Here is a 22,560-nt window from a genome sequence, read left to right as displayed (position 1 = left end):
GGGAAAACCTGGGTGATCCAGCAAACCTGGAATGGATTTCTTCCAAGTCATTTGCGATTAGATGGCAAAATGGTGTTACAAGCAAATTAGGTATTTGCACCAGTAACATGGTGTAGCCTGTAAAAGCAATAAAACCTTGTCTGCAAAATCCTGCAAATTAGGCCAAAAATTTTGGAATCTGTCAAAGCCCCATCTTGTGTAAGGATGGTCATGTCTCTGGAGCTCTCCGCATGTGGATTGGGTGCACAGCATGCTAGGCAGTATGGTTAGTGAGATTGGGACTGTTATCTGTCCATGCACCCCATTAGGTTATGTTGCCAATTTGTGGACTGCCTAGAATTATTATGCACTGAGCACTTATTTTTTATGTATTTTTTCAATTGTCACTGTTACTAGTGTGGTGTTGTTTGCCACTGATGATAGAGGGTGTTGTTCCCTTATGGGCCAGGCCTGAAGTCTGGGAAGTGCGCTGGCCTTATGGTCGAGTGCTCCCCCTTACTGGGAATCTCTCTTCAGGAGAACTCTCAGCCTAGTACCTGGTGGCAAAGCTTAGGCCAACCCACAGAGAACGGAATCGGACTGATCTCGGTCAGACAGGCTAGTAGACCCACTCAGCTTTGGCTGGGTGGTCTAAGTACCCAGCCCCTGTCAGGAATGTTATGTCCGGGGGGGTCTGGGGAATCTGGGTGGCCCTTTCTCTTTTAAGGAGGGATCACAATAGCACCCCAGTGCACGTTGTTTTGTGGTGTGTTTCTGCACGTTCACTTTTTTATCGAGCACTGAGGTTTTTGTTTAGTGGATCACGATTAGCAAAATTTATTAAAAATTCATGGACTGCCTAAATCCTTTTTGCAGACCACATTGCAACTGAACAATACAGCCTGGTCTATGGCCCAACCCAACATTTTAACCATTAAAAATTATTCCACTTTAAATCTCTAATTGTTTACAAGATCAACAAGTACTTTACCCAAAAATGGGTACCACTTAGGATTTTTGTGCTAAAATAGATTTAATAGTCTGGAGTCTGGATGAATTTATAATTAGAATATTTTTTCTTGAGTTTGTCTTAAAGAGACGCCATCACTGTGCCCAATCAGGCAAAAGCAGCAGTGTCTGCTGACCGGCCAACCCTTCATAGCCCAAACCTCACCTTGTTCTTGGCAGTCCACATTCCACTCCATCCCTAGCAAAAAATACTCAGCAATCCATAAAAGCCGACCTTTCTCCACTACATGAAAGCAATCTCTTGTAGGGCCAGGGTTTCCAGATTACAGTTTACAGAAAGCCAAAAAGATCATTGGTATCTATTGAACTGAACTGAGAGTCACAAACTGCTCATTGCTCAAGAAACCCAGAACCATCTTTGGAGGAACCCCGGTTGAAAAAACACTAAACTGTATCTAAAACCTATTTTTAGTAATAAAATCATAGAACAGCTTTTTTTGCCATCTGTGTCCCCACTGATGAAATTCTTTTAGTATATAAATAACTTGAATAGCGTAATTCTAATTTTATTGTCCCAACCCATCTTCTGTACAAACTGAGTGTATTTCCAAATAAAATAATAATTCTATTTTTATTAAACACAATATATTACATCGATACAATACAAAGCAGCACAGCTGCCATAAATAGTGAGCAATGAAGTCCTTTATATAGCACAAGTCAGTAAGCATTGACCTGCAACATCTTGCTGAACAGGTACCAAACCGTTCAAATATCCTTCTAAAAGTTTCTTAGTTTTTGTAAAAGTTTCATTTTGTAAAAAGCGATCCGTGTCATCTCCCAATCAGTTATATGGCTTGACCAAAATCCCTGTGGGGAAAGTGTTCTCTACGGTTTCCACCGATGTTTTCTCTCTAGAGCCGTCGTCTTTGAGTCTTTGTCTTCCGTCATGAACATGTAGGAGCTGACCGCTTCTCTGAGTCCTAAGCTGAGCGGACAATCTTCATTCAGGTTGCTGTCCTCAGTAAACAAAGCAGAGCTGAGGAGTAAAAAGAAATTAGGAATATTTATTTTATGAATTCTATCTATTGCATCAATAACTTTTGGTTTTAAATGTGGACTTCTTAGATAAATTTTGTTGGGGCATGCTACAAAATGTGTAGCTCTTCCAGGTCTCTTGCTAAGATGTCAGAACTCCCCTTACAATGGCATTTGGTGCAGAACATTTTTTTACGGTTATGGTATCTACCTCCTGAGATCTCAGCTCAAAAATCTGAAAATATTGCCATTTCCACTGTTTATATAATTCCTGGCTGTCCACCATGTCTGACATGGATTAGCTCCATCTACAACCTTTTCAAACCAAAGATTACCCCCATACAAAGGCAGCTTAAAAACATAAATTTTCAAAAAACATACATTATATACTGTATATATGTATGTATGTTTTTTGAAAATTTATGTCCCTTGGGGGTAATCTTTGATTTGTTAATATTTTTATGGCAGTGGGACTGAGAACATCATTGAATATTTGAATATTCTAGAAAACTTTCTGTCCTATACGTATTATTGGTCCTTCTACAACCTCATACCTTCTGATCAGCGGCCTACATCAAACTCATGATTTTGTCTGGGTATGTCACTGAGCTGCCGCTCAATAAATGCTCTTCTTATTAATACTGTACAGCTAAATACTGTAAGATGGAAGGATTTTGCAGGGATTTTTTTTATAATGGAAAGTTCCACCTAAAATACAACACTCACCTATCTAGGTCAGTCCAATTGAGCGTTGGCCTCCTCACAATGATTGGCTGAGTGTTTGGCACTACGGGAGGAATGAAGCCTTGTATGATGCATGGATCCTTCAAGATGCAGCAAATACCATCTGCAATTTCTATAAGAAGAGAAAATAACAGCAATACAAATTAGGGATAATGTTCCTACTTTGAAGAAATTTTTACTTTTGTTAAACAAGGTCTTTACTGTTCCCTATAGTTAGTTTTTTAATAAAAAATAGTTTTTTAATAACAAGTTTTAATAAAAAAAACTTTTAATATATTTTTTAATATTATTATTATTATTATTATTATTAATAATAATAATAATAATAATAATGATGATGATGATGATGATGATGATGATGATGAATAGTAATAATGAGATGCTTCTGTAATTTTCTAACAAACAGGATATGTATAACTCTTTCTTGAAGGGATAATAAATTTGTATTTTATACACCATTTGTGTATTTCCTCCTTAAAGTCAATTCAACTAAAAGAAACTGTTAATAAACTCCACAAAAAATTTTATATTTTTTATCCCAAAACTAATATTTAAATTTGACATTGCTCCTGGTAAGCCAAATCACATGTTGGCTTCCTACTACCCAGTAATCAGATATCCCAATCAAGATTCTCAGATTCACCCAACAGCCACAATGTAAGGCCACATGTTGGTAATCCTGATTACCTATGAATTCCTATAATTTCTAAATAAAAATTAAAAGGGAAAAAAAAGTCCTAGCTAGATAACTGTCACATCTTCATAAAATCCTTGCTGCTGGTCAGAGAGCTTGGCATTGGAGTCTCGGAAGGTGCCTGGGGATTCAACACACTGATGCCCAACCCAAAAGTATTCATTTTAGGTGTAGTTGTCTTTTGACTATTTTACTGCGCATTACATAACGTAAAAACATTTTGTGGTTATTTTAGAAAGTTATGTTGAATTTTCACTCTGCAAAGGATATATATGTGGCTTAGTCAATGTGCAGAAAATTCACATTGCAATGAATACCAAATTATATCTAGGGAAATATAGGGTAGGATTTTTGTATGCGTTTGATTGGATGAAGTCAGCAGATCTTTACCTGTACCTAAGTGAAAATTACCTTGCAGAGTAATAATTCAATAATTATTTGTACATTCCTTAGTAAATCAATACTTAGGCAACTAACATTTTTTTCTTTAATCCCAAACACAGAGCTTGGCTTTACCAGAGTAGTAGTCCACTATGTCCTGCAGCGTGGCGAAGGTAAGACGAGGGGATATATAGAGCCATCCATTCTCTAGTTGATTGATACGATAATGCTTAATGGAATCCCGGCTGACTTGATTGGATTTCCTTACTGACAGACTGTAACATCCTATGGGGGAATCCAAAGACCATCAGTGTGTGTACAAAATTTTATACTAGGTATCTACAATGAGCAATACTGCAAATTAAAGCAAACTGGAACAATACATTAGGGATATTATATTAAAATGCACAAAGAAACCCTGAATGATGTTATAAGGTTAGATTGATAACCAAACCAACCAAAAAAACATGTAGCTGAAGGGTTTGTTACATGAACCTATACTCTGTCCATAAAAAGGAAAAGAAATAGGTTCACGTCCTTACACCCTTCTCCATATACACCCAGTAATTTTGGAAAAGGGGGACAATCAGCCTTTTTTATCATGGAGGTAAGAACCTGGTCGATCCATCAAACCTAGAATGGATTTCATAAAATTAATTTGGTATTAGTTGGCAAGTGTTTTCAGTTCTGGATCAGATCGATTTGAGGTTTACTGAATCATCCAGGTTCTCCCATGATAGTCTATTTTCTCTAGCCTTGGAGAGCTTTAATAAATCTGGCCCAATGTGTGCCTTGCCTTCTCATCTCCAAAAAACAGCACAAATCGGCCAAAACACCAGGCTCCTGTGATGTCTCATGGAAGTCAGCAGAGGTCTTAATATATGTGAGAGCGTTAATAGACTTCAACCATTGATCTGCTTCCATTGCCTTTGCATCTATTTGTAACATTGCAGAAACATTTTTTTATGTTTCTTTTTATGAGACTTTGCATGATTCTTGATGAAGTTTTGAAGCCTCCTGCATAGCACAACTACACAAATGTTGAATATCCCAATATCTGTATGGTGTGAGCACGTTTGCTTCTAAAGCAAGGAATGATATACGTAGTAGTAGATCTTTCACATCATAATGTAACTTTTTGGTGTTATGTATAATAAAATTCCATATTCATATGGAACCATACTGTAGCTCTGAATGAAAATATAACACAGGGACAGCAGAGAGACTCAGCATACTAAGAAGACTATGCAGCACCTGGGTATGTACACTAGGCTATTTGGTTTCCTGTTATCTTCAATGCATCGTTTCCACAGTTCACACCACATATTGTAATGACAGGTGTGAGGACTTCCTGAGGGCAGATAACTAGCATAAAACGTTGCGTATGAAGTGTAGCTACCAGACCCTATACTATATTTTATCACATCTCTGTATATATATCTTTTAAATGATTTTTCACTTATACATTCACTCGTTTCTTGCTTAACCTGCTGATGTAATCGCTTTCTTTGGTTTCAGTATCTCTGATCTAGAACTAACATGCATTTGCTGGTTGTTTAAGTGTTTCTGATTATCACCTTGGTTAAAACCTGATCATTATTTACATCAAATATATTAAAAATAAAACTTTAACTCCTGTTAGAGGAAGTCTTTCCCTTTTATGTTTAATTTATTCTATGGCCCTACATAGGTTAGCACATTTCAATTATTAATATTATTTTTTATTTCAATTATTTGTGTATTTTTTTAAATAACAATTTTTATATTTAGTTAAAATACGCTTCCCTATGTAGTGCCATGGAATATATATATATAAAAATATATATAAACAAAGATTTGTTGTATACTACATTATTTTCCTTGTAGGGACCTTATGCTCGAATGGAATTTAGATTTTCTGCAAGGTTTAATGTAATTGTGTATAAAAATCAATATAAATTCACATTATACAAGAAACAAATGTTATCATTGGATCAAGCAGTGCTTTTTTTCTACTGTTCTAATTTTGTGGCTTTTTTCATTTGATATACACACGTGTCAAAGGTTTGTAACGTGCTGAAAATTGCAAATATGTGGAACTTAAAACTTGCACCAAGGATTTTTAGTGGGTTTATTTTTTTCATCCATTTCTAACTTTGAAACAATGGACTCTCGCTTTTATTTATACATTTTGCAAATTCAAATTGAATTATTTCTGCATTCCCCAAAGACTCAAAATATGTTGTATGCTGATGTATAGGTAGTATAAAATTATTGATACATTTCTAAAGTAACCAGAATAAACGTATTTGTGAAACTATTTTGCAGAATGGTATTTGGGGTTTCCTATGTCATAATGCAATAGTAATGAATGTGCTTGAGGCAGGTGAGGAACCCGTGCAGCACCCATTACTGTACCCAGCTTTATAAATAGCATACAGCACCAATAATATTAAACTGCACATGAAGAAATAGGAATTTTTCATAATCATGCTAAAGCTTTTTTACACATTTTCTTAGGAGGAAGAACAAAATCATAAATGAAATAAGTTTTACCTCTTCTGGTTTCACTTTCTCTGATCAAGAAGGAACCAGTCCGGTTGCTGCTCATCAAAAGCAACTCTTCTGCTTTTTCCCGATTTATACCTTTGAATAGCCACCTTAAATAAAAAGGAACTTGTGGTTAGACATTTTGTTCCTTGCATCACATGGTATTGTTTATTATATCTGCACAAAACAAATGCGGATGTGTTATTCTTCTACTCTCTTTTATGGCTAGGTCTATTTTTAAAGTAGATTCCCCGTTCTCCTATCTGAAACACATGTATGGGAAAAAGGTAGATAATATAATTAACTTTTGTTGCACAGGGGGTCATTTTATTCTCTTGATAACAAGATCCTAGAGAAGGGTGTGCACTCCAAACCTTGCAAGAAGATGCTCCAGTGTTTGAAAGCGTCTTTTTAGTAAAAGTTAGAGCATTCCAATGATGTCCTTGGAAGGAAGATGGCAGCGCTCTTGTATTGAAGTTGGGGGGAATTTTGTTAATGTTTATACTGCTTTTTACCAAGATAGAGAGGCACCCACCTCAAATTAGGATTGTATTTTAAGAATGAGGTCAACTTTAAAGGCTATGTATAATCTTTACAATTCTTATTATTAAAATATACATGTTCAATACACCAGATTGGTGTGAAGAATTTTATTAATTTTCTAAAAATCCTACAATAGGTAGTATTTATTTATGTACATGGAAGTAGTCATACTTTTTTTGCAGTGCACAATGGCTGTGCCTAACTGCACATTTGCAAAGCAAATCTGCAAGTCTGATCCGCTGCACTCTTTGTGTGACCAATGTTTCAAAAAGTGTTGAGCAGAGGGGATAAAAAAGTCAGTGCAACACTCTGTTAGTGTCTAATGTAAACATCCCTATAATTGAGGGGTGACTCTAAGCTTACATTAGGCTGTTTGTTCTCACTGCTGCCAGCCCAACAGGGACAGGGGTGCAAAAGAAATGGTAAGTATATTCAGCTAGGGAAGAGGTTTTAGTATGTAGAGAATGGACCCTGTCTGACTTCGGTCAGACCGGCTAGTAGGCCCATTCCAGCTTCGGCTGGATGGTCTTAGTACCCAGCCTTCGTCAGGAGCCTTGCCCCGGAGGGTCTGGGGAAACTGGGTGGCCCTTCCTCTTTAGAGGAGGAATCACAATAGTACCCCAGTGCACGTTTTTTGTGTGGTGTTTTGGCACTTAAACTTTCTTTTCCGAGCACAGGGGTTTTGTTTAGTGGATCACGTTACGCAAGATTCGAAAAAGAGGATTTAATATGTATGGAATTAGTTGGAACTTTTTTGGATGTAGATAAATAAGTAAATATTCTTACATGGAGGGTGAATGTCTGTCCTTGTCAGGTACGTATGGAAACTTGTATTTCCCCTTTGTGATTGTGAACACTTCCCCTTCAACATGTGATAACTGAGCTCTGAACCAGGAAAAAGTTCAGTTCCCGTTATATGGTTAATGTTTTACAGCACGGAGACAGCTCTGCACTTTCATAATCAATAATTATAAAGAGTGAGAAATTTTTAGCTCCTGAGCACAAACAAGGAAAGTGAGAAGTGCTTATAGAGCCTTTAACGACTCTTTGTTGTATGAATCTTTTTTCAATGAAGCCGGGTCCAGTGTCTTTTATAACTTCTTTTGATCCAGGGAACATCTGATTGCCTTATGGAATCCTGTTGGAGCAAATTGTACCAGGTTTTTTTTGCCTTCCTCTGGATCAACTATGTCCATGGAGTTTTATATCTGGGATATGTTTATTTTCCTAATGGTTGAACTTGATGGACTTATGTCTTTTATCAACCTGACTTACTATGTAACTACAGACCTACCTGTTATATACTTTAGCAACATAATCTCTAGGTATGTAGCATTCCCTTCCAGAGATAACAGACATCACTTTCCACCATTCTCCATCCCTGGAAAACATAACCAAGTCAATTAAAGTTAACTATAAAGCCCAACTTTCAGTTTAAATCATCTTAATACATTCAGTGAGCATCAAAACTAAACATGTACAAAGTTTAACAGCTTGAGTTTAAAAACCTGTCCACGCTGCAGAGGAAGACCTTTAGCTCATAGTGTAGAAGCAGTGGTCTCTCTGTAAAGGTCTGAGAAGTCCGTTATAAGTCATAGATAGAACCCTGTAACCAACAAGGTGAACATTGCTGATTGCAGAGATATACATAAGGTCTGAGTTAGCAGAAGGTATGGTGGACTTCAGGAACAGACTTTTACTACCACACATAGCAAAGGTTCTACTCTGCAGCATGCTAGCAAGAGATAGGCTTTTAGACTAAGGGTATGCATTAATAAAAAAAAGTTGTTAAATCAACAGCAATTACTGTTATTAACATCAGTGATCAGATCACTACTTCTCATCCATCAGTTTTGTCAATTGATATGTTGGCATGGTTAGCATTAACATTTTTGGTGAGTGTACCCTTTTTTTCGTGTACATAAAAATAGCATAAAACAACAGCAACATTTGCCTAAATTGTTTTTTGCTTTACCAATATTTAACCAATCCTTATATGTATATTAAGATATAATCTTTAATATTCTCATATAGCTGTTCTATTTCTTGATAATCATATGCAAAGCCAAGGTATTGACACTTTTTTAACCCATACTGATAAATACTAGGACCAATGATGATGAGAGGGGAAGAAGATATGGGAACATATTGGACAATTTAATAATCTATAATTGGAAAAGATTAGGAAATCCTGGACTAGACAGCCAAGATGTTATGAATAATCTGCAATTATATATAAAACCTGCAAAGACTGACCTATGTGTATTGCCAATATAAAAACTGACTTTCTATGCAATATCATTTTTGCAGTATCATTGTCTGGCCACACCAAAAAAATAACTGACGTACATTTGCTAAAAAAATATATTGTTTACTGAAGCTGTGTCTAGGTGATAAAAGTTTGTGTCCTGTTTGTGACACATCTAGGTTGATCAGGAAAAAACAAGAACTTCGAGGTCACTTACTCTGAGAGAACGTTTAGCTGCTCCCCGAGTCGAACACTTATATCTGTTTGACCACCCGCTGGAAAGTTGTACAAAGCCACAAATATGCACTTGTCCGCTACTGAAAAACAAGAAAACATCATTTGCACAGTTGTTGCTAAAGTCATGACGTACTTTAGGTACAGAAACTCAGTGTGACAACAACCTATGCAATGGTACATGGTATTAAAAAAAAGGGCTGAAGCTTGACTTGAGGGCAACAAATCTTTCATAACCTTATTTTTGGATAGATTTGTCCAATGCAAACAGCAATGAAAATTACCTTTACCTTTGTTACCCATTGGAGCTATAAGAGCCCAAAACCCCAACCTCCTTAATGATTCTGCCTCTCTGTTCTCTGTCTTGTTCGGCAGAGAAAGAAAATGCTGCCCTACTTTGTTAAAAACTTCTTTAAATCAAATGTTTAGAATTGGGCCAATAAATGTGAGAAGACCCAACCCCCTCCCCATCTCTGCCCATAGTCCCCATTGGAGAGCAGCTAAGTAAAATTTAAGACTGCACTCTAGACAAATATAAATTACACATATGAATGAAGATTTTTATTTCTGTATTTAATAATACACAAATAAATGTATTTTTAAATTAAATCAGCATAAGTACAGGTAGTCTCTGGGTTACATACGATATAGGGACTGTAGGTTTGTTCCTAAGTTGAATTTGTATGTAAGTCAGAACAGGTACATTATTTAATAAAAAATGCAATTAGGACAGATGTTTGTTTCAACATATTATTCGGCAGCATGGTGTCAGTTACTGTATAAAATCCTCACTGTGAGCTAATCATAAACAAAGCAAAAAATAACTTTATGGAGCCTAGACATTCATTAACTTCTGGAGCAAGCTGTGCTTTGATATGAAAAAAGAAACAACTGCAGGGTTTGTCTTGGTCATTAAAGAGTTACAAGAGGTTATAGAACTGCTCAGCCCTTAACAACCTCAGCTGTGTTTAGCAAACAATTTCTTCTGCAAGTCATGCAAACTGCCCCCTTCCCCCATCAAGCCTCTGTCCTGCACACAAGCGAGCAGGGAAGCCCCGTTCATATCTAGGAGGCGTCCGTATGTCAGATGTCTTCAACTCAGGGACTACCTGTACCCTAAATTGACCTGGTAGAAACCTCTTGTTGAGTTTGGTCTCTCTGATGGCACAATGTTTAGGGAAATTGCCTAGGATGAACATGATGGGGGGCAGAGACCTTCTTAACCTGAAATGTCCTGGAGCTTACACAGGGTGGACTCGTGTAGCCAGAAGGGAGAATGGATGGGTGAACATTGCTTGGGTAGGGGATATCAATAGACACTGTTATCTTTCCCTTGAATATGTCTTTACAAAAGCAGTTTTCCTCAACTCCAATTCTTGGATTTTGATATAAACATTTTTTTTCATCTTTTAAAACCATTTCTTACTTTATATACCCCTGTCCTCTACAGACAGACTAAAATGTGTGCAGATCCTGGCACTGGACTGGAGTTAAAAACCTAAAGACTAGAAATTAATTAATTCAATGATGTGTTCACCAAAAACACATTTTATTTTCCTATTAATTATGCAAATTTGCTTCATATTATTATAAATCCCTCATGTAGGTTACAATGATTGTCACGCAGATCTTGATAATATAGCTATGGGCACGTATTACCATCTTCTGCTCAATTTGCATATTAAAAGCCAACATCTTTCACTATGACTGATGGAAAGCTTGAGTCTATCATTGCAAAGATGATGAATGATAAAGCTTACAATACTTGGTTTCTACTGAGCAGAAGAATGTGTTGCTTCTAACAACCAGACACATCCCAGGCTGATTAATTTTTCTAGCTCTGTTATTGGGATCTTGTAAACACTAGACTTCATTTATCAAAGGGATTTGCATCTCAGCAATGGAGACCCCAAGAGATGGAAGAGGTGTGTAAGACCATCAGTGTGTATACAAAGCTGGAATATTAGAATCAGATGGAAAACATTGACATGTCCTTCAAAAATGCTAGCTGACTGGTGCTCATGTTGATCCTATGGCATATTACTAAATGGAGTTAACCCAGAACAAATTCACGTGGGGTCAGTCACTCGGAATGTATAGAAACCAGGGGGTCTATATGACCCTATATGAGTTCAGTACAGGTTTCTTTGAAGATAAATTTAAAATGTCCTGTCTATGTACATCTGGTTTGAGATATATAGGTATGGCAGTGGTGCTGAGTGAACATTGCAGAATTCATCTAATTCATGTCCTTTGTTCTCCAGAACTTTCAAGTCCAAGTATAAGTCCAACACAATCCCGGTTTAACCAATGAGTGTGGGCCCATTGTTATTATACATAGGGGTCAGCACTCCCATTGGCTGGTGGCTGTAATGGTTCAACTGTTTCTGACAACCACCAGCCAATGGGAGTGCTGCCTGCTGAATATATTTTTAATGGGCCCAATGTTTGCATTGGCCATTGTTAGTATGGTGCACAGTGGACAGCTTTCCAATTGGCTGGTGGTTGTCAGAGGCTATTCACCCAATGTAAACACTGCCCACCGTATACCTGATGAATTTTAAACAAGAACTTATTTTTGGATTATCCAACAGCAACACTGTTACAGGCATGTGAAAAGTAACATTTATTATATTTAAATATAATATATATTCATCAACTTACCACCAGCAAGATTTGCTTGGGAGTTGGTTAGAGTCGCCTGAATCGCTGAATATCCTCTTTTGCTGGGTAAGCTCCCCATTGATCCGTCTGACTCAATTGCAAAATTTCGTGAGGAATACAAATCTGTCAGAAATCAGAGACACATTGTTATACAAAAATAAAATCTGTTTTGGTATTTAAAAAAGTATTTATAAAGCCAAAGATTGCTTTTGTGTCATATACAGAAAAACCTGGCAGGGTTAGGGTTTGTCAGAGGGTTAGGACAGAGGTAGGGCAAACTCCGACCTTTAGGCCGCATATGGCCTAGCCAGTATTCCAGTCCAGCCTAACGCCCCCTAATTATTTATTGTTGGATCCGGCCTAATTGAATTGTCACGTTATCGCGAGTTCCTGCGATATCATTGATTTGCCTGCACAGTAAGAAGCAAGAGCAGAAGCAACGCGCAGCTACCAGTATCTGGAAGGTTGACCTTGAATGTCATGTCTTCAACCCCGAATGGACCGACAAATTATTATTCGTCCAAGCGGCAACAAAGCCCTGTGTTTAGTGTGCAACGACACCAACAGCATTTCGATGCCAAGTACCAGCACATGTACAGAGACTACACCACGGATGAGCGGAAGACTGAGGCTGCTCTCTTGCAGTCACGGTTGGAAAAAACCTTTCCTTGGACACCTTATTTCTTCTGGCCTAGTGTGCCTTCTTGACCTCCTGAAATAGCCTAGTAGTCCAAAAAGTTTGCCGACCCGTGGGTTAGGGTTTAGGGCTATTTGTATAGAGTGATGGATCTTTGGTTGTTCTTGGTTCTTTATTAAAGGAAATGACTTAATTTGTGAAGTGTAATGCTATGACTAAAGCAGCTCATATACACCAGGAGGCTTGAGAAAGCATCTCATTGGAAATCCAAACTTTCTATGAGCACAAAGTGAGCGGCATAACTCTCTTTAGGGCTGGCATGGCCCTGATGAAGCAGTACGTTTGCAAACCATGAAATGTGTCAGATCTTCTGTAATCTTGATAGAGGGTAAATAATGTATTTCTTTGGATTGTTATGCTTCTCACCTTTTAAATTGAAAGCTTACGAGGGCAAGGTCCTCTCCCTAGCGTGTCTGGTACCTACTAAACTTGTTCTATCAAATCCACACTGTTATCGTACACTGCATCACCCATGTTGGTATTTTTATATTTGCATTGTTAGACGTTTAGATGTTTATATTGTACTATGCATGAGCTATGCATACATTTATGATACCAATAATTGTGTACAGTGCCATGGAAAATGATAACCCAGTATAGTGCCACAGAAACTGATGACGTTATATAAATAAAAAGTAAAAAAAAATCATACTATTCATGAAAAGGCATGCCTTGTAACTGTTTAGGTAAATATTTAAATGAGTGGGCTTAGTTCCGCTGGTAAAATTCCTCAGGAAATAATTTGATTATTCTTTTAACTAAATGACAATGCTTCACCCCACACTGTAAATGTTATTGTTAGAATTTGTTAACGCTGTCTAAAATGTTCCTAGCGAAACTGATCACATAGTATCAATGCAAAGGAAAAATTACCCATTACAACACACTATTACTAATTGAACTCCTGCAGAAAGTTCGTAATTTGGAAGATGGGTTCGGGCCCATGTGTGTGTCTGTGTATTATTGTGAGCTGTCTGTTCTTATAAATAGACTACCTAATGCTCTACAGTGGTCTGAAAATAAGACCTGTGTGGTTTTTGGGAATGTGACCCATTGTGCAGAATATTTCACCTTGAAGGTATGTTGGAGTACTAATATGAATGAATGCACCGCATTGCAGGGTATGCACATTACTATGAACATTCTCTCTGCAAATATGTGTCAACTGACCCTTAGAACATCAGCATTTTATTGCTGTCTCCACTCACTGTATATAGTACAAATAAGTCTTCTACTATTTCTGATTTCTTAACCATTGCTATATGTTATAGCAGCCATTCTTAACCAGGGTTTGGTTAGAACCCGGGGGTTCCTCCAGAGGTTGCAAGGGTTTCATCAAACATTGGCTGTTTGAGCCCCCATTTGATGATGCCTGTATGGTTCAGAGGCCAACACCAATTGATAGAGCCAGCTGCATGACTCCAATGATATTTTTAGAAGTCTATAAAGTTATTTCTAGCCACCTCTGTAGGAGGCATTCTTCCATTAGAAAGCTTTTTTTCTCACTGACCCCCCAAAAAATGGTTTTGGTTTGGCAAGGGGTTCTGTGAGGCCTGAAAATTATTCCTAAGTGTTCCTCAGGGATAAAAAGGTTGGGAAGCTATATACTTTGCCAAATGGGACTATACAGCTTGTGTATATATATATATATATATATATATATATATATATATATATATATAAATAAGAACTGTGGCCAGGCTATGGACAACCAAATATTTGCTAATATTTAATGTATAGCAGTATATAAGATCCAAAACAATTTTTTCCTGTCTTCTGTAGACAATCTAGAGTAAGTAAAGTTTTGAAGCAGCAAGGAAATTAGCATTTTCAAAAAAAACATTAACAACTGCCTATTTCTGGTACAGATTTGCTTTGAAAAAGTATAATATTTTGTTTTCAAATATAACACACATGCAAAACAAAAAAGTAACATCAAACCAGAACCGCATCAGAAATAAAATAGGCGTCCTATTTTGTTTTTCCAGTGGAAAATGAATCATGCAGTTCCCAGGTTATTGTCTTTAAGCTCAAGATTTGTGTGGGCCATGGGGGAGAACCGTCATTTGATAATAAAGATCATTTGATGATAAGTGAATGGAACAATGTTCAAAGAGCCATCAGATAGTAACGTTTACAAGAAAATGAAATACAGATAGTAAAGCTGATCCATTATACTCTATAGGGCCAAATGTTTGTACACACCGATATGGGGTTGCTGAACATTATTATTATTATTATTATTACTATTATTATTAATAAACAGGATTCATATAGCGCCAACACATTACACAGCGCTGTACATTAAACATTCTGTTCCAAATATGAGCATCAAATAAAGAAAAAAAATATGGTGCCTGTCAAGGTTGGTTTATGATAAAGAGAGTACATATGGACTCCATCCATAAAAATCTTAAAGGTATGAAGTGCTTATGTCCAACCAGTTTATGAGAAGGCTCATTTATGTGTTAAAAAGCCATTAGCCAAGTAAAAATCATATAAGAGCTGGTTTATAAACTAAACAGTGGGGTTTGACTGAAACATGGGTTTAAGGAACATCAAAAACCCAAGCCAGGCACCATTTAATCATAACTATTGACCATCACTATCTGAGCTTGTTGAACATACCATTCCAAGTATTAATATAGAGTTGGCTAGCTATACTAGCTATGGCTTTACCAGCTTTCAATTTCTGGCAAGGCTTTCTAGAACTTGTCTATAATTGTCTAATTATAGACAAGTTCTTGTCTAATTTGCGCCCATAAGAGAGCATTTGTGTGGTCAGGTACCTTGATGGGAAGACCAGGCTTACAATCATTGTTCCAATTCATCCCAAAGGTGTTCAGTAAGGTTAAGGTCACGGCTCTGTGAAAGCCACTCAACCTCCTCCACACCAAACTCATGAAACCATGTCTTTATGGAGTTGTATTAAGACACAGTCACGCTGGAATAAGAATAGGGCCTTCTCCAAACTCAGAAGATCCCAGTGGTCCACAATGTGTTTTTATGTTATAGCATTATCAGTATCTTTCACTGATGGGTGCAGTTGAGCACTAAATGATTATTAAACAATTCTCTTATGCCTCAAAATCGGTATTTAGCAACAAGAGTGATCTGAAAACATACAATAGCTGGAGACCAGAGGATGATTTGAAATACCAGAATCTAATTTTTGGAGCCAAATGACTTAAAAAATACCATCACGTTTCATAATCATAAGCAATGACCGTAAGCAAATCAGAAATCATGGTTCTTTTACCGAGCTTTGTTCTGCATACCATACATTACGGTACAAAGTGACAGCACATCATGTTATAAGGGGTGCCTAATGCACTTATGAAACAGTTTGGTGGGTTTCATCATTTGCTGTTCAAGTTCTTGGAACTGAGTTATATATAGAGTATTCCTCCCACCAGCTGCCGGGGTTTAACCATAGGAAAAAAAAGTGGCTTAGCTGCAGAGAAAGTGTTACAGCCCCTTCTCATCTATCTTATAAAATGCTTTCAATGATTTAGAAAGAAATCTAATAACTCCATCATGAGACGAGTTCATTGGGGTGCCACAGTGGGTGGATATATTTTCCATTCTGTGACCTCTTGTCTAGTAATACCTTGGTAGACTGCTGCCATCTTCCAGACCAATAAAACTGAGATATTTGGAGAAAAAAAAAAGGTGCATAATCAGAAAATAGAAGTCTCACTGTTCAGTCTAAGGTATTGTGTAAATAGGTCTTCTTCCAAAAAAATGCAATGCAAAACACAGCAGCCCGGGCCTTCAGCGGTCTGCACACCCCTCGCCTAGTACTCCAATCAACAATCTTAATACTTCTTAAACAGCAATGTTTGGAGCACGGCACAAGGGGTGTCAGAACTTTGGGGGGATGCAAAGATCCTATTCTTCAGAGTGCTGATAGCATGGAGTATGTCAGTGTATGCTGCACAAAGTAAAAAAATACCATTATACCTGAACATGCAGCCCGACATTACAGAAATAAATATGGAAGCTCAGGAAACCAAACACTGACATAAAAGTAGACAAACTAGCAAACACCTAGAGGTTCTGGGATTCCATGTTTAAATCCCACAAATGACTATCTGCTTGGAGTTTGTATCCTATTCTCTCTTTGCCTGCTCTGCTTTAGATCAAAAAGATTCTGTAAGCTTAGGTGGTGTCCTTTGATTCTTTCTATGTGTGTATGGGGATTTTAGATTACAACCTCCTGCAAAATTTGATTGGCTCCAAATTTTTATTCTTCTTCTTATATTAATAATAAAATGTCATTGGCTCCAAATTTTTCTTCTTCTTCTTCTTATAATAATATTAATAATATTAATAAAATGTCATTGGCTCCAAATGATTACATGCGGTTAAATATTAAAGTTTTTGCGAATGTGATTCAGCTTTGACACAGACAGCACAATTATTAGAAGATACTTAAATTTACGTTTTTCAGCAGATTTTCTGAAAGCAGCGTAAAAAAATAAATGTTCCTGAGAATGTAAGGGGGGATTCCTCACCTAGAAGATCATTGCAGTACCAATGAGGATGCTGAGTAAGATGAATTACCAAATGGGGTTTATGAGAAGAACTCAAATTGCTAGGAAAGTAATAGTGATACTGAAAGCATTACTGGGACTTCAGCATCGAACGCATGGAGGAACACAACCATAAACAACTTGTGTGTATAGATGGCTCCCCTTTATCATTATTAAAGGAGAGCTCCAGAAAGGGCACATGGTTTATTCTATAGTCAATACTTGTACTTTCTTACTTGCTATATATCCAAGGTCTCATTCACAATGGGCCCAATGTATTAAAGCTCTCCAAGACTGGAGAAGATAGACTATCATGGGAGAACCTGAGTGATCCGGCAAATACATATGAAAAGGGCAAATTAAAAGCGTATGCAAATATACATTAAAATACACATATTTGCTAAATCAAAAGTGCAAATGTACCTTCAGGCTAAATGGGCATAATTTGTCCAGAATGGTCGTATTATTCAAGGTGGAGCTTGGTGGCCCCATATCTGCGAGTGCTGCCACCCCTACAGCGAACAGGCAAAAATAATAACAAAATAATAATAAACAATGAAAACAAATTAGGGACTTCTAGTCTCCAACCTTCTTAAAAGACAGCATTGAGACATAGAGATGTCACCGGTGCGTTTAGAAAGCAGAAGCTTCTGTCCGAGGTAAGCATTTTTTTTTTCTTTTAACATATAATGGTGTGCATATCGATTTTTAAATTAATTTAGTTATTTCATGCAAGTTGCGTAATTAAATAATTACTGATGGTTTGCAATATAAACAAATGACATATGATCCAGTCTGCCACCATCATTAACACAGAAGTAATAATTTCCTAAGATCTCCCTGTTGATTGTGCTGCTAGATTTTTTTAGTGTTATTTTCCCATTTCCTGCACAGGGTGACAATGATGTTCCTTCTGCAGGGAAATGCCACAGCAGCATTGCCACCCATTAGACATTGGATTTTTTTTAAAGTGACAAACACCTTAAAGTCAATTTCCAGCTAATACCTTTTTAGGTATTTACAGCACCAGCGTTTTCGTCTTTACAAAAACATTAGGGTTAGTGTGAATTGTGAATACTTGTATTGCATGTTTTCATATGTGTCAGTTTATTAATTTACCTAGTATGTGCATCAGTCATGGACAACACTTTTCATTCATAGCAATAAAAAACATTTTTATATTTATTAATATTTTTATATATATATATATCAGAGCAAAATAAAATGATGTGTATGAACTTCTCCTGATTCAATCATCCCGGTTCTCCATCCCCACGTTATAATTATATATATATTGACCCAATTAATTATCCAGTTAATAAACATAAAGATAATTTTGAAATGCTTTACACAATTCATTGCCATGATCAAAGTAATTCAATCAGCACCAGGAAAAGCATGAATTTTATTATGACAATATAGAAGCACAAAGATATTCCTTCTCAAATACCCAATGTCCAGTATATATAATGTTCAGCCATTATATTGCACAATATAATATAAGGTAGTAAATTTACTTTTTATGGCCACTTTATTGGACTTGCCTACATGCTGCAAAAAATTTACATTTGGGATTGTTCCAATGTATTCTATGCTGCAGAAAAACAAAAATTCAAAGATCCATTTATTAACTGGCTGCAGGAAACTGGGAGCTACATGGGTGTAAGGGTTTGTAGAAGTTTAAACGGCCTTGTTACAATTTGAATACCTTTTTTTTACCTTTTCCTGCATTATAGGCTTGGACAAGTTCAGCAATTGCACTATCATGCTATCTCAGCAACTTCTGATACTTTCTAACATGACAACATGATTTTTAACAATACCTTATATTATTCACTATTTATACATGTAAGTTCCAATAAATTCAAAGGTGTCTCCATTCTATATGTTTCTTTATTATAAGCGATCACTACAGCAGGTGATTATACATTCAAAAACTACATTGAATAACCAAAAAATGACCAAGTTCCTTTAACAACGTATCTGAAATAAGAACGATGATCAGCTCATAGCAAGCAGTTAGAATCAAAGCTTGGCAAAAAAATGACAGCTAAAAAGTGCAAAAAAAGTTTATGCATGGGTGTGGGGGCATCACATACATTTTATAACTCACACAACTTGATAAATAGGACCTGAAGAAGCCACAGCTTCCTACAATAAATTAGTGTTATGTAACAAAAATGTCCATACACAGCATTGTACTTGCAAAAATTAGTTATTTTAGTAGTAAATGTACAAAAATATAATAATGAACAATAAACAAATATATAAATATATAGACTGTTCCAGAAAATCCTACAAAATGCTACATTTGGAGTGTCACCAAATAAAAAGAACAGAAGTATGAATACATTAGGAGATACTCTTGTCTGTTACTAGAAGGAAATAAATTAAAGCAGACACATCACAGCTATTGTTGAAATTATAAGCGGCAAAGAAACCAATTTATCATTTTAGATCTATAGCCAATTAATACAATACAGAGGGTATGCTAATTTATAGGGCCACACAGTAAAACTAAAGGGTCATTTATATTTCTTTTATAAAAGTCAGTAGATCTGGAGGAAGAACGTTATAGGTGGGCTGAAAATCTCAAATTTGGAAAAATTTGATTGCATAAGGAAACAGTCTTTTAAAAAGGCATTCTATATAAAAAGAAATATTTTAGGCCAAATGGAAGAATTTACAGACTTTCTAAATGCTTCAATCCTTCAATCCACAATCCAGATTACCTTTTGTTCACAAAAGCCGCTAATGCCGGTAACAGGGCCATCCATGGATTCCCCTCACCGGCGGTGCCTATTGCAGTTTGCTATATACAATACAATACCTAAATTTTCACAGCCACAGATGGTCATTTCCTATATACTAAATATATCATTTTTATATATATATGCCATCTGTATTGCCCACATTTATGTTTTTTAATTTCTGTACTGTGCTATGTCTAATTTTTTTCATGTTTTCTTCTTATTTTGTACAGCACAAGACGATGGCGCTTTATAAATCAATAAAAACAATGATGATATTGGTCCTCTCAAAAGGCATATTATTCAAATACAAATTCTTTTTAGGCCTATAAAGTAATCACAGAGTCCAGCCATTTATAAATTGTATGTGTCCGCCTGTCAGATTAATAAACCGCTATCAACATGAAAACTTCTGATCATTAAAATTAACCATTGGTTAAAGCAACCCCCTCACGTATTACTGACACAAGCCATGATGAACTAGTTAAAGGGTATGTGATAATCATTACTTAAATAGTTAAAAGAAAACATAAATAAAAAATAAAAATAGAATAAATTCCAAGCAAATAAATATATGCTAGGAAAAAAAGTAAAATACTCAAAACAAAAACAAAAAAAAGTCATGATAGACCTAATGGTTTTCTTTCTGCCATGATTTTCTATGTTTCCATGTTGATTGTTCAAGAATAAACTTTTCTATCTCCATAAAATGTTTCTGTTTGTGACTACCGCAATTATTGGTCACAATATTTGCTATCCCTTAGTAATGACCCACACGACCCAATTTTTGTGGGATCCCAAGGCATGCTTACATTTTTAGCATAGCTTCCTTGGATCAGTCCATGTCCATCTTAAATATTTTGGAAGATTTCACAAAGTTTGTTTTACAGAAAGAAATAGAATGTAGTTTTTTGGAGCCCCTTTATGTGAACCTTCCAACGCCATTCCCGGATAACTACAGACACATTACTAAGACAATGTGCACATTAACTGGCACAATGAGAAAATCAAGAACATGGATAATTCCGTTGTCCCATCAGATTTTGCTACCTAGAAGGTAAGGAACCTAGAGGGGATTAGGGTTAGGATAGGTAGGTTAGGCAAAAGGTAGGTGGTGAGGTTAGGTACAAGTCAGAGGGGGTTACGTTTAGGTATTTGGAAGGAGAGGTTTGGGAAAAGCCACTGGGAGGGAAGGTTTAGTGAGGAGGAAACGGGTTGAGGGATCTGGAATAAAGGGGTTCAGGTTGGGCACAAGGTGGGGGGGTGAGGTTAGGTACAAGTCAGAGGGGGTTAGGGTTAGGTATTGGTCAGGGATGGGTTGGTATTAGACACTGGGGGGGAAAGTTTAGGCACCAAGTGAAGGTAAAAGGGGTAAAGGGATCTGGAGGAAAAGGGGTTCAGGTTTGGCACAAGGTAGGGGAAGAGATTCGGTAATTGGCAAAGGGAGTCAAGGTTGGATATTGAGCAGGGAAGAGTTGGGATTAGCTACTGGGAGGGAAGGTTTAGGCACCAAGTAAGGAGGAAAGTGGTTAAAGAATCTGGAACAAAGGGGTTCAGGTAAGACACAAGTAGAGGCTTGGGGTTAAGTTTAGGCAACACAATTTGAATTTACCATTAGAGGTAACAAAATCTGGCTACAGAAGCAATAAACATTATCTAGAAACATTATCTCATATATGTAATAAACCCATCAAAGCAGAATTACAACTTAAAAATTAGAGAAGACCTTGGCTATTTTTAACAAACAATGCATCGTCTTCATACAACGGAGTCCCCACAGAAAAATGATTCAGACTTACTTTGTTAGCATGTTTTCATCAGCTGGGACTGAAGAATGACTACACCTGCTAGCGAGAGAGGAAGTTTCCAGTATGAGTTTCCTAATGAGTGTCTGTGCTGTCACAGCGAGAGGCAGCTAAGTATCAGAAGTAGGACGTGTCTTGTAGCAATGCTCAGCCATGGTCCCACACATGACTCTTCTATGACATCACTCCCCAAAAAATCTAAGGGGAGACCTGAGCATGTAGGAGTGCCTGAAACTGCACCAGACTTGTGTCATGGATCGTACGGTGTAATATCACTGCTCCCATAGGTCATGGAAAGTACATTTTGTTTTTGTGACTTTTTGAAATATAAAAATGTAGCGGCCCAGGCGAAGGCTTTTGTAGTGTGGATTTATCTTTGCTGTACGTGTCATAAAACCCAGACTGCAAATAACTCCAGGCTGCTGTCTGCGGTATCGATGGGGTATGTGTAATGCCAAAAGTGGTGAGCGTGGGTCTTCAATTCATGGGGCCCCACTAATACAATGGGATCATGTATAATCATAGCCTTTTAAGCAGATGTGTACTCTAAAAATATGATTTATTAAAATGACCTGATAGTTGTGATGGTCTTATGGCCATCCTAGTCCATCCCAGATAAAATGGTCTATTGGAATTCATCAGAGCTTTCTTCCATAGGAGCGGAAATAGTATGTATGGATGTCCCAGCTGTTCCCCTGGCACATGAGCAATACAACACCTTATGTCAATACTGCTAATATTGTAGCTGGG

General features: G+C 36.9%; 1 protein-coding gene across 2 annotated transcripts; it reads right to left on the bottom strand.

Annotated features, from left to right (window-relative positions):
- Positions 1 to 1,560: 1,560 nt before the first annotated feature.
- Positions 1,561 to 21,947, bottom strand: SLA2 (Src like adaptor 2). Of its 2 annotated transcripts, none has more exons than XM_072403607.1 (8): positions 21,805 to 21,947; positions 12,024 to 12,146; positions 9,343 to 9,439; positions 8,172 to 8,258; positions 6,341 to 6,444; positions 3,941 to 4,090; positions 2,713 to 2,842; positions 1,561 to 1,987 (listed from the first exon to the last, which is right to left on the bottom strand). In XM_072403607.1, exons 2-8 carry the CDS (start codon positions 12,100 to 12,102, stop codon positions 1,837 to 1,839), a joined length of 798 nt encoding a protein of 265 aa, XP_072259708.1. In that variant the 5' UTR covers positions 12,103 to 12,146; positions 21,805 to 21,947; the 3' UTR covers positions 1,561 to 1,836. The 2 variants fall into 2 exon arrangements, with proteins under 2 accessions (XP_072259708.1, XP_072259707.1); XM_072403606.1 differs by having other exon boundaries at positions 9,343 to 9,442; positions 21,805 to 21,942.
- Positions 21,948 to 22,560: the final 613 nt, after the last annotated feature.

The sequence above is a fragment of the Pyxicephalus adspersus genome, chromosome 3 (assembly GCF_032062135.1).
Source record: "Pyxicephalus adspersus chromosome 3, UCB_Pads_2.0, whole genome shotgun sequence".
NCBI classification, from domain to species: Eukaryota; Metazoa; Chordata; class Amphibia; order Anura; family Pyxicephalidae; genus Pyxicephalus; species Pyxicephalus adspersus.
Note: the sequence above shows the minus strand (reverse complement) of the source record. Positions and strands in the feature narration are given on the sequence as shown.